Source organism: Pelobates fuscus, chromosome 9, assembly GCF_036172605.1.
Source record: "Pelobates fuscus isolate aPelFus1 chromosome 9, aPelFus1.pri, whole genome shotgun sequence".
NCBI classification, from domain to species: Eukaryota; Metazoa; Chordata; class Amphibia; order Anura; family Pelobatidae; genus Pelobates; species Pelobates fuscus.
Genome location: NC_086325.1, coordinates 35,856,175 through 35,870,300, shown reverse-complemented (window position 1 = coordinate 35,870,300; position 14,126 = coordinate 35,856,175). Strand labels below are relative to the sequence as shown.

At 34.2% G+C, this 14,126-nt stretch overlaps 1 protein-coding gene across 2 annotated transcripts in view; it reads right to left on the bottom strand.

The window, feature by feature from the left end:
* LOC134572733 (protocadherin-11 X-linked-like) overlaps positions 1-14,126 on the bottom strand; it is a 1,192,750-nt gene that overhangs the window by 1,054,539 nt on the left and 124,085 nt on the right. For both annotated transcript variants that reach the window (XM_063431865.1, XM_063431866.1), the window contains exon 2: positions 9,461-10,035. In XM_063431865.1, the coding sequence (XP_063287935.1) occupies positions 9,461-10,000 (540 nt within the window). In that variant the 5' untranslated portion in view covers positions 10,001-10,035. The remainder of the gene's footprint in view (positions 1-9,460; positions 10,036-14,126) is intronic.

Genomic DNA, 14,126 nt, shown 5'->3' with positions numbered 1-14,126 from the left:
TATACATCATCTGTTCCAGCACTAACAAATGGTTTTTGTCCCCTTTTATTGGCACATGAGTCCTGTCACCTAGAGCCAGGTAAAACAGGCTCTTTTTAAGGTGAGCAGTTATAACTTATTTATGTACATTTATACCATCTGAACATATTACACTAGGAGTTTCTGATTTTGTTTATTGTTCTTGTCTCGAGTTCACATTTGTAAGAGAAAAGAGGAACAGTGTCACCTTAGCACACATCCACCTGTGGGATCTGAGCCAGTCCCTAATAGGCTCTGCCCATGTGAGTGTATCTATTTCTCATCTATAATAATACACTATATTTTTTTTTTTATATCATTTAGAAACAGACACCTTTATATATATGTCTATTTTATTATAGTGCTCCTTTGTACTGTCTGGTGCTGGCTTTTGTTTGCCACCCTTGTTTTCTCATTATACTGTGTATAGTTAGAGAGAAACTTACACTTGTGTGGTAGCTGCTGTTAATAAACTTTTGTATATAAGCATATTTTATCACAGAGCACTTGTCTATTTCCACTTTGGCATTAAAACTGCTCCATAAAGAGGGATACAAACCATGCTAATGTTCATTTTCCATTGTGATAATATAGATGTATTATAAACGAGCACTCCAAGCAACCGTGAGCCAGTCACCTGCTCTTCTGCAGCTACATGTTTTGAGCTAACCCAGTGATTTAGGGCTTAGCTCATTGGCTGACAGCACTCAGCTGACAATCTCAGCAAATAAACTGGTTCTACATCCTGCACAGCAGAGCTTAGCTCAGGGGTGCTAATTAAAGTTCCTTGTAGGAGTTCCTGAGTTCCAGGAGGAGTTGACCAGTCTGGCCAACGTTATGTAAGCTGTCAAATGATTTTTCATTGTTTAAACTAATCAAACTGGAAGGGTGTCATGGCACATCTGTTACCATAACCACTTTCTGGATCTAAAAATACATATATCACAAATGTGACCACTTTGCTTTAATGTAACCAATTAAATCCCTAAAATGTCTTATCAAGAACCAAAGAAAATATGCTGCCCTAGTCAAAGTATATTCTAAATTTGATTATTTTATACCTTAATTGTTGCCTGCACTTTAGAGAAATAACCAGTAAAATAGCTTCTACCCCCTTGGACCATACTTATGAGGTTTACATGAATTGTGAAATACTTTAGGCTACCTGTGCTAATAAATACCATAATTATGATGAGAGACAAATATTATTAGATCAGTGTTACTGCATATGCAAAACACACAGGACTCATATAACCAGAATATCTACTGATTTATGTTACCTTAATGCTACTGTGCTTTCATTTAAAGAGGAGGTTCTACATATAAATAGCTTCTTTAATTTCTGACATGGCTCTAAAGAACTAATCAAATTTTGAAATCAAAATCTAGTATAGATTACTTAGCACTAAACTGCAATACATAACTGCACAGTAAGATGCTTAGAGTAGTCCCTATTCCCCGCTCAATGACAACTGAAAACAAATATGCTTGTACAGTGCATCTGTTTCACAATTGGGTATAAAAAGAAACATTGAGAATAATGTTAGATGTAATTTGGAAATGAAATGCTAAAACGGTTTGCTTAAAAAAACATCCCTTCAGTGAGATTTGGTTTTCACTGTCGGAAAAAGCATAACTTGACAGTCGATGGTAACACATTATGTAGTTCAATAAAGAATGCTTTGCAAAATAAATCTGTTCCACCAAAACTGTCTAAATCTCATATTTCAAGCAAATATTGCACATCAGCTAATAATATGGAGTTTAGAGAGTGCAATGTTTAAAATGTTACAAAAAAGGGATAAAAACATTGTAACATAATCATATTATGATTATCTTCTTTACATGATCGTTATCAAAGATGTGTTACTCATAAAACAATCAGAATTATAATTTAAGATACCCTTCTTACTCTACTCACCAGATCAAAGTTGTAAAACACAAAAAGAATTTAGTAAAATTACATCAAAATGATTTTTTGTTTTGTCAATATTTAACACATTAACTTATTATTTTTGTCCTTGTCCCATATTGCAAATTAATTGTTGTGGAATATAACCCTTTTAGGGTCCATTGATGTATGACATAACAAAATTATTAACATTTAAGCAACCTAATGTGCTTTTTGGTAAATGTAGGAAAATGAAAATGGTACAGAAGAGATAAAACGAGCTGGTAGCTGATCAGCAAAGATGGAACAAATCTTTTAGGAGAGCAAAGACAAAGGAATAAACAGAGAGGTTGTAGTGACTGAGAGGTCAGGATAAGAGTGGAAATTATCAGGGAGATGCTTACTAGTTCTTCTCCATTGCCCTCCCCAAATTCCAGATACATGCTACTCCTATGTCCGCAGCCCAGTAGTATACCCAACTGTCTACAGTTTTCACGTCCAAGTTATTTAGAACTCCAATTCCCATTTTTAGGTTTTGTGTTTCTCCTAAATCCATCTCCTTGTTTATTTCCTCCACTAAGCCTACAATCAAGTTCTGTTTGTCTCCTCCGCTGATCTATCTGTTTATTTTCCCAGTTTTGTTTCCTCTTTGTTTATTTTACACTCTCGTGCCCCTTTTCTTTCCCTGAAGCGTTTCAAAGCCTACTGTAATAATTCTTAGTATATATATATTACGTCTCTTTAATAAAAAAAATTAAAGTGTTATGATAATAATAATGGCTATCACTAATGTATATGTTTCTAGTTTTCTTAATTGGTAATGGCATGTTTGTCAGTGCAGACTATTATGAGATTTTACGAAGGAGGAGAAACTCTTTTTCCCTTGTTTGCAACTTAATAATAATGAAGAGTTTGAAAACTGACAAGAAACTTGTGTTTCTTGTAGTATTAAATATGTAGATGAATTACAATTGGGTAAATACAAAGCGTAAAAGAGTGTGAGATTATATATACATTTTGTACACATTTTAGGTAATGGGTATACAATATCACCTTACCTTAACCCCTTAAGGACTGGACTGTTTTTGCGATGTTGTACATTTGCGACCAGGCCTCTTTTTACACTTTTGTGGTGTTTGTGTTTAGCTGTAATTTTCCGCTCTCTCATTTACTGTTTCCATACAAATTATATATTGTTTTTTTCAGGACAAAATGGTCTTTCTTTAATTACCATTATTTATATAATCTCATGTAATTTAAATAAAAGAAATAAAAAAATATGATGAAAAATTGAAAAAATACATGTTTTTTGAATTTTACTTGAATTTTTTTTTACTCATCTACAAAATCTAATGAAAAAAAATGCTAAATAGATTCAAAATTTTGTCCTGAGTTTAAAAATACCCAGTGTTTACATGTTTTTTTGATTTTTTTTTTCAAGTTATAGGGCTATAGGTACAAGAAGGATATTGCTGTTTCAAAACATACATTTTTAAAATTTATCAACAGTGACATTGTAACACTATTATCTGTCATAAATCTCTGAATAACACCCCACATGTACATATATTTTTTAAAGTAGACAACCCCGGGTATTCAATATGGGGTATGTCAAGTCTTTTTTAGTAGCCACTTAGTCGAAAACACTGGCCAAAGTTAGCATTCATATTTGCTTGTGTGTGAAAAAAGTAAAAAACTAAATTGAACGTTAATTTTGGCCAGTGTTTGTGACTAAGTGGCTACTAAAAAAGACTGGACATACATCATTTGCAATACATTGGGTTGTCTTCTTTTGCAAATGGTATGCCATCATGGGGGTTATTCTCATTCCTGGGCTACCATACGCTCTCAAAGGCAACGTAACCAACCTGGTCTTTTTCAATGTAAAAATATTTGACCCATATATTTGACCCTGTAACTTTCAAAAATGCTATAAAACCTGTACATGGGGGTACTGTTATACTCGGGAGACTTTGCTGAACACAAATATTAGTGTTTCAAAACAGGAAAACGTATCACAACAATTATATTATCAGTAAAAGTGCTGTTTGTGTGTGAAAAATGCACAAAAAGTCACTTTCACTGACAATATCATCGCTGTGATATGTTTTACTGTTTTGAATCACTAATATTTGTGTTCAGCGAAGTCTCCCGAGTAAAACAGTACCCCCCATGTACAGGTTTTAGGGTGTCATAGAAAGTTACAGGGTCAAATATAGTGCTAGCAAATTAAATTCTCTGGACTTTCGACATGGGTTGGCAGGCAGGTCCCTCAAATTGCAATCAATAAAATTACTTAATTATGTAAAACTATTACATAAATACACACGTAGAATTTAAATATATATTTATATATTATTTATGTAATTTTGTGTATGGACATATGTATATTTCGTATTTTTATTTATTTATATATACATAGATATATATACAATTTAATTCTATGTGTATTTTGATATAAATATATATATATTACTATCAAAATACAGTTAGAATAAAATTTCATATAGATATATATATATTTTTAATTTTTTATTATTATTTTACATGTTTTTATTTAATTTAAATTACTTATTATTTGTATTTTATAATAATATTTATATACAATATATATAGTTATTATATATATATTATAGATATACGTGTGTAACTTAATTATACGTGTATTTTTATATTAATATAAGTATATATTAATATAAAAATACACTTAGTATGACATTATATATATATGATATATATATACACATATATAATTTTTTTTTTCTTAACTTTAACTTTCATTATTTTTATTTTTTAAACTAGCAGGCCCCAGGGCCCCAGGGGTCCTAATCGCGGGGAGACTGTCTGGGCTGCAGGCAGTCTCCCCACAATGGGAGCACCGCCGATCGCCGCCGGGGGAGCGACGGCGATCGGGTAAGTACATTGGACCGTTAGGACGGTTCAGGACCGTCACCGGTCGGCAACGCAAAAATGCCAATGATGGTCCTGAACCGTCCTCGGTCCTGAAAGGGTTAAAGCAACGTGCTGATTATATACATGTTGAAAATTGTGATCCTGAATCCATGCATTTTTGTTTTTGAGAGGTTCTTTATATGAACATCAAAGGAGATAGATCACAATAGACCAAAACATATTGCATTTGAAATACGTTGTGTGTCTCTTGTGTGTCTCTTTCTATGATGCATTACAGAGTATTGAGAAACTTTTTTTTTTGTGACAGCCCGTAGCCCACTCTTTTTGTTGATTTTTAGATTATTTTTATTTCAGTCCTTTTCCTTGCCTAAAAGACCAACCAGGGCTCTATAATTTGGTAATTGTCTAATTATTTTCAAATGGAATTATCAATAAAAAAAATCATGTCTGGTGTTGCTTGGAAATGGGTTAGAGGAGATATGACTAAGACAAATGCCACCATAACTTAAGATAGACTCTTAAATCAGCAATATATTTTAAGAAAATTGGCATTAGATGACTCATACAATTATGAAATAATAAACCATAACAAAACCCTTTGCAAATGTTTGTAAAATGATAATGTCTATGAGATTTGTTCTTGGAAGAACAACATTATAAATGAAGGGTTACACAATCTGCGATGAACATACGGCTCATCTATGTTATTTCACACAGCTTCCAAAGGGAGCAGTTAATGTCTTAAAATGTGAATTATGAAGGTATAGTAATCAGGCACGGTTTTTGTTTTTAAACTAGGTACACCGTCTTAATTACATCACATCAGAAAGTGACAAAAATTACTTAGTTTGAATGGCTCTACAATGTCATTCACTTTGTGCATTTCTAAAGTAAGGTTGGGGAATTACAGAAACAACAAAACTCTCAAAGGATCTCAAACTAGATGAAGGTTGTTTATCATCAATGTTTTAAGTGGTGTAGAGGTATAAAATAGCAAACTACTTTGTCTCTCAAACCCACCAAGTTGTTTAAAGTCTCTGGATTTTAATCACTAAGTATATGAAAAAAAGTATTTAAAGCAATTTGTAACTCTTTTTAGTTAAACTTCCTTCATGTATTGACCTAAGGAAGATGAAGGACTGATTCGTCCATGTCAGAAAGATGTTGTCAAACTGGAGGTTGTACAATTTGTGTATTTACCAGCTGAACTATCTCATATAGTCTATCTGTCTATCTCTATTGGTCTGTCTGTCTGTCTGTCTGTCTGTATCTATCTATCTATCTATCTATCCGAGGTAGATAAAATGAGTACCATTAAATTGGGTGATAGTAACAACCCCTGGATGTTGGGCTAAGGTAACATCCCCAGGACTACTTGGAAACCAGAGTAATCTGAATGTACCTTTCCTGGTTAAATACTTTGTTATTATTGTTATTATTATTATCTATCCATCGATCTATCGATTGATGGATCTATCAATCTATCAATAAAGCACCTATAGTCATGACAAGCCTTCTGATACAATCTTATCTTATAGGCCTTATGTATATTTTATTATTACATGTCATTTTTTATTTTGCACACCTCAAAAATGTTAATACAAAATGACACACAGCCAGCTGGGTAAGACCTGTTCGTAGGAGTTTCTTTGGGTACATTTTCATTATTAGGACATAATAAAATTATGTTTAAGTCACACTACGATGTGGATAGGGGATATAACATTAATTTAGAAATGGCTTATTTTTTTTTTTTTAAAAGCAAATCCAAGCGAGACATTTTCTAATGGATCATTAATTTTCAACATCTATACTTTTATTACGGTAATCACTAAACTTTTACGGCTATCCAGCTGTTCCAAAAAAGCTTTGAGGCTTTTTAACTCCGGTGCTTAACATGGAGCTGAAGATGGAATGTGAAATTTGGAAATAAAGAAAGGTTTTCTTTACTGCTTTCTAATATCCTGTTTCATGACTGCCATTCACCAACTTCTTGCAAACCAGAATAGAATATTTTTATTGTGCTTAGTGCACATATTTCACAAATCTGGGCTTGAATAACTACCTGGAGGCAAGAAGAGGAATTACACAGCTTCAAGGTTCTGTTAATTTTTCTTTTCTTTTTTTTTTTTTAAAGTATATGTATTATAAAAAATAGCATGATTCTTTTTTTCTACCTTATTCCATTGCCATGTGTGTTAGTGTAGAAGAGTGCAAAAAATATTTATAAAAGTAGCACTATTGTTTTGTGACATGAGGGCTGCCTTTGTAAAGATTGCATAATCTATTGTATATTCCTAGTGCTGGCAAACCAAGGTCAGAAAATGACTTAGCAATTCTGGATATAAAGAATACACAAAGATATTTTAGGTCATGGTTATGACAGCAGTGCTTATATGTAACTAGATGTTTTCTTCTTCCTTTTGTTCTGTTCTGTGGAGGGAACCAGAAATGCTGCAGAATGTAATGGATCTTTTTATAGTGTACAGTGTATAGAGTATAGCAGGTTATTGAACGAGTATTTCATTTTTAAAACAACATTAGTTTTACTTGGCTCTTCAGGCACAATATGACAAAAGTAAGAAGGGGAATGCCAAAAAAATCTGTAATATATTAGCCTGGATACGAAAGCTGTGTCTTGTGAATCAGACTCGGACTTGTGAACAAGGTTATCATACCCATTCTAGCTGTTAATAGACTTTGAATAACTTTCGAAGATCGAAGAACACGTCGATGGTGGCCTGGTGGGTGAACTGGACATCTGTGCTCCCATGGGATAGACATCTCTTTAATGCTTACTCATCGTCCTGCTCTATAAAAGATTGGCAGGCCTCCAAACCGTCCCAATTTTGTCAGGACAGTCTAATTTTATGGCCTTAATTTGCATATCCGCATTTGTTTCCTGGTGTCCCGCGTCAGTCTAACTGCATGAACATCCTTCAGAGAACATTGAAACCAAGTTTACTGCATAGTTTTTCATTCAGAACCACCTCCATTCCAGGCAGGTATGCCCCCTTTGGACAGTGCCAGTGACTGGTCTAGCCCCTTTTATGCCAACCACCAGCATCCTGCATCACAGGATGCTGATGTTGAAGACTATGGATTGATGGTGCTGACATGATGCAGAGAGATAAGGAAAATAGTTCTGCTAAAAACTATTTCTTGTGCCTACTGCAGGATCACTTGATGAATATATTGCCAGAGATAGTTATGCTGCCAAGTTCCTCAACTTTGGTTCTCAAGCACCCAAAAGAATTAAAAGTAAAGAGCAGTGTTGATGCCTAGATGGGGGGATCTATCATAAAGACTCTGCCTCTGAAAGTAACAAATCTTTCTTTGTTTATTTGACAAAATTATGAAACACGTGCATAGGGTGGATGTTAAAAATACTCTCAGAAATATAGTCATTATCCTATGACTATCCTAGACACCATAGTATGTCAGTATATAGAGTTACACATATAATTCAACTAATGCAAATCCCTAGTATCTTTTAACTGTTCCCAAGTTCGCTTTAATGGGCAAAAAGAAAAATCTTCCTTGAAACTCTCGTTACTTTTCTAATGTCTACATAGAATTTACATGGGACAATGAATGAACTTGGCCTATCCAGAAACCACACACAAACATTGGAAACTCAAAGCTGAAGGATTAGTCACCAAATTGACTCACAGTATTAATGTCCATATAATAGAATTCCCTGAATGTATGCCCTCTAGATTTAAAAAATATGATATCATGTTTGGTGGTGCTAGTGCTATATCTCAAAATTTCTCCTTCACTATCTTCTCATTTTGCTGCACAGAGGGCATAGGAGTTTGATTTAGTGTTTGACAGACTGTAGTCAGCCTCCTAATATTCAATTTTTTAAGGGCATGTGTTGATGTAATTAGGCAAAAACATAATTAATGTGCATGACCAATAGCTCATGTCATTACCTTATATTAAGACCAGCTGCTAACAACTCAGTAGTGCCCAAATTTAATTTGGGTCACAATTTCATAAATAACACTTGCACATTAACAATAAAATGCTACCGATTTATTTTCAGTTTCATTACAACTAAAATGTTATTTATTAATGTATTTACAGATACTACTAAGTATTGCCACGGTCTTCTAAATACCAAGAGATAGAACTGGAGAGAATCAACTTGGTTTTTTCCCCCTAGTACAAAAAACCCTTATTCATCTTAATAGAGCACTAGATATATCACACTAAAGGTGAGGGTGATTTAAAAAAATAAGTTTTTTAAAGTCTGCAGGCAAATATTTTGCATTAAATGATGTTTTAATTAATGCTGCAGATAAGAACCAATTTAAATCACATCATTTAAACAGCCTCTATAAAACTACTTTATTTATTAAAATTCAAAGCACTCTTTACCGGTGACACACACTCAACATAAATAAGACAAGAACACGTTTTCTCTGTGGCTAATGATAGTTAATCCATAAAGTTACTTCTTCTTTGGTAGCAGAGAAAAAGAAATATGCATTAGAAGTTCTGTATATCGCCTGAGCTTATCTTAAAGTGGAATGACTAGAAAAATACTAATTATAAAACCTCTAAAGTATTCTAAAGAACTAAAAATAAAAGTGATTGAAAAGAAAGAAAGTAAAAAGAATAAATACCAACCTTAAGGAGTTCATAGTGCTGAATTCCATTCATTCCAACATCTGGATCAATGGCAGATGGAACTGAATATCGAGAGTTGACAGCGGTATTCTCTGGAATAGAGATGTTGATGACCGTTGAAGGGAAGAGAGGAGAGTTGTCATTGATATCCTCTATTAAGAACCGGATCTTGACTAGTCTGAAAACTTCATCTGGAAGAACAGCCACTTCCACTTCGTAAAAGCACTTGTTTTCAGTAAATATGCCAGAACAGAGCTTTTCACGATCTATCCGGTTTGAAGTAGTGAAGATCTCACCCGTGTTCTCTTCAACTCGAACCAAGGGAACATCTCCAGTCTTATACACCAGCTTAAACTGAAGAGGTGTTGAGAGAGCTATGTCAGGGTCTAGAGTAAGGTTGAGGTCTTTCAGCAAGTTTCCAATCAGTACATTTTCTTGACGTTCTTCTCGTATTATGTAGTTCTTCTCTTGAGCACCAGACTCATATACTATGCAGGCTATTAAAACTGCCAAAAGGTATGTTGCAGACAGCAAGTCCATCTCCAGATAGGATACTGACTCTCTTAATATTACACCTGGACAGTCAAAAGAGAAAATGAAAAGTCTAGATTAACATATATGCCAAAGATTACCAGATATTAAATAAAATGCAATCACAATAGCCATTTATCTAGCTTTGCAATTGGATATAGATCTTTAATGAAAAAAATGTATGTGTGAAATTGGTATGATAATGTAAATGTCAAAAAATAGCAATGGACAATCAATATAAGCATCACATTTCCTACTCATATGCATATTTATATATTTAGAGTATTTGTTATTTAGAGGAGAAAAATGTGTTTGAGAGTGATGTGGGAAGTAATGTGACTTGTCAGGTAGGAAAAATTATCTTCAGTGGTTAAGTAGGGATTGTATCTCGGCTGAAGGCGAATGACACGTCAGAGGAGATTTATCAAAGTATTCTGTTCTATGATACGGTGTAGGATGGTGGTGGGGAAATCACCATGAAAACCACTTGAAGCAGCAGGCTCATTTTAATTTTTGCTTTTACTAGTTCACGTTTCTATTAATTTCTAGAAAGCAACATTTTGATAAATCTGCCTTAAGTTAGAGGTAAGAGGGAGAAAGTAGCAGTGGTGGGGTTAGATGGAAATTGTGTGAGGATCAAAATGTGGTTGAGGTGGAAAAGTGACCTGAGTGGTTAAGGAGAAATTGTGGATTAGAAATAAAGAAATAAATGTGGCTGATGGTAAAATAGAAAACTGGGGTTTGTGGGAATTGCCTGGGGGCGTATGTTTGTGTACACAAATATTTTAAGCATGTAAAGGCTGATTACAAACATCTATTACATGTCTTTCTTAACATTTGTAATACATATATCCACAACATTATCACTATCACCTCCATTAACAAAAATAAAATCACCCTCTTACAAAAACTATTACAGCAGCTTCCGAACAAAATCCTAAACGCAAATTAAAATTGACAAATCTGTGCATCAACTATAATATCACAATTGGCAGATATATATAATGTTGGTATTTATGGATCTTTCCATAGTTAGCTTTAAAATAAACTCACTAATGCTATATGACAGGACTAGCTGGCTCCACATTCCCCATTTAAATTTGGAGTGAGCTTGCCTCATCAGACACGCATTTTTTTGGTCTGGATGCTGTCTGATGGCAGGATTTTATTTCATGCCCTGAGACTGACTGGCACTTATTGTTTAAAGTTGCATCCAGAAGCATTTTTACTGATTTAATAAGAATGGAACTTGATTCTGGTTAACACTGTAACCATTGAAAACAACAAAAACAGATGTGCATGTCAAATATATTTTTCCAACAGCCTCTGTTGTAGAGGAAAATATATACACATGAAAAAAGCTTTTGATATTCAAATCTTCAACTATGATACAATAAATAGAGATAAAAAACATGCCAGTTTCCATGCCTGCTTCTTGTGATAAAAGCCACACATCATCTCACACCACCCACTGCCCTCTTTTTTTGTATAAATCATGAAAATATTTTGCCCTTCTTTGCTGTCATTAATATCAGACGCTGCATACAAGGCACAGATTCACCCTCCTACTCGGAGAACATATCTAAGTGTAAGAAATATGGTGACAATGTTAAAAGATAAGTGAATACGTAACAGGATTGCCAATTTTAAGCTGCGCTTGATACGTTAATATGGTAGGAAATAAGCAGACCAGAGAAATCTATGCTTCTAGCAGCTTGCAATGTACATGGACTGAGCATCTAATGTCTCAGGCATCAGTAGAAGCAGGGACTTAAATCTATCTATATGAACACTTGCTTCAAAAACAGAGCATTTAGATAAAACGTTAAGCACCCAACAAGTATCTAGAAAATACAAATTTCTATTGTATTATTTTTAAATACGATACAGCAATGATAGACATGGGATGCTTGGAATAACAGTTATTTATTTAAATCTTCATGACGGATGATTTGTTGATTGTAATTGTGAGAAATTAATGAATGGCCAACTTATTCAAAATGAAAAAGAAATTTTAGGCAGAAAGGGTAACGAATGGTAGGAATGGCACAAACACAATAGGTCAACGGTTCTCATAATAGTTCGTTATGGTCAAACAAGTCAGGGTTAAGTATTGTATACAAGAGACCACCAATGGTCCATTTCTCCACAAAACAACACAACACAATTAAAGGGTTTATTGGAATACACACTGAAACTATTATGTTCTATTGGACTTATCAATAAAAAAAATCCAACACCTTTAAGAGACTATGGGAGCTGTGAGTTGTCAGTAGATCTGTATACCTATTAATGACATAAATAGATAACATTTCACTGCACATTGGTACATTGAGACTGGGTGTCAGTGAGGATCTCTACCTCAGAGTCACTAATGTAACAGAAAATAATAAACAAAGCCCTTTACTGTTAATAAGCATTATTTTTTTCCAGGCTAGGTCACCTTTGGTGATGGCTGATATAAAAGCTAACTAATTTTAAAGAATATTGTGTGTGTATATATATATATATATATATATATATATTGCTAGATGTATAACAGATTTCAATGGACCACTTTGCACGCATAAAGCACTTCAGCTTCTGAAGTGCTTTATGTCTATCAAGTATTCCATTTTAGAGCCAGGTTATGAAAGTTTAGAATTCTCTGAGAATTAGAATAAGAAATGCATAGTTGCACTTTGTTGGTGTGCAGTGAACACATGTCATATGTTGTGCCAGCTAGTTGAACACTTCCTTTATGGCTAATGCCACTGAGCTAAGGGACGTAGCAGGTGCTCTTGACTTGAGTACACCTGCCTTCACCTCATTACATTGTAGTCTCCTCTTTCCCCCCATTGCACAAGCATGAGTTTGTGTGTCTGCTTCATCGGATGTGTGTGGCCACAGCCTCCATTTTGTCCAATGTCATCACTGCCCAGTCAGGCTGTTGTTATAGCATTAGACCTGTGATTGGGGTTAGATGAGCTTCTCTATGAGAAGCCTCTGATGGACAGATTCTTAATTGGTCCAGAAAAAAAAAGAGAAAGTCTCTTCTGGGAATAAAGGGGAGAACAAGCATATGTACTGCAGCTTTGGCAAGCTCTCTTGGATATACCCTCAATGACCACATGAATAAATAAATGCATCCATGTATTAATTGGGGGTATATCTACTTTTTTCAATTATTATCATTTTTTTTAGTATGGAGTCTTCTTTTAAGAAACAAGACATTATTTCTAGAATATCCCTGAAACTCAGCACTGTTAATTGTATAAGGGGTGGTGCACAGAACTGCCTGGCACAAAGCTTGGTTATGATATTACATGAGGTGATCGTACACTCACAAGGTGCAAGTATGCTTCCTACTAGAACAGCATATTATGGTTTGCACAGGGCTGAAGACAGGGGCTGTACACTAGAGCATGATTAACAAATTAAAAAAAATAATTGCCATTCCTCTGTTGCAGAAATGCTTCTTTGAAATAGAAAACCAAGCAATATCACTTGCTATTTCCATAGGTAATGGTGCAAGGTAATCATATTATTCTATTATCTCTATAAGTAATTCACCACAGCCGTAGAAATCATAGTAGCAAAAATTTTGGGAAAAAAAAAACTATATTACCCTCCATACTTCCTTGAGGATACTTGCATGGAATCATGGGGGGAACCATGATTCCATACAAGTACTTGTACAGTTGGTCCATGCCTCCAGTGCGGCAATATATCATCATGGGAGCTATATATTATAATAACTGGAAGGCTGCACAAGTACGGTAAGTGTTATCATATGCCTGTAGTGATATCTATTTCTATGCATTAAACCTTCCATGTTTATTTTTAACATTATTCTTGCATCATGTACATTATATCAATATTCGTATTTCCTTTTTTTTCATTTTATTTAAGGAAAAATAGTAATAATAATAATAATAATAATAATAATAATAATAATGCCAATATTCATGTTTTGTGTCTTAGATTCATCTGCCTAAGCTATGCTTGCTATCAGTTTTTCAATCATATTATCCTAGGGCACAAATTGTTCACACACACACACACACACACACACACACACACACACACACACACACACACATATATATATTAGCTTAAAAAAACGTAACAGAAACATGAGGAAGTTTGAAGCTAG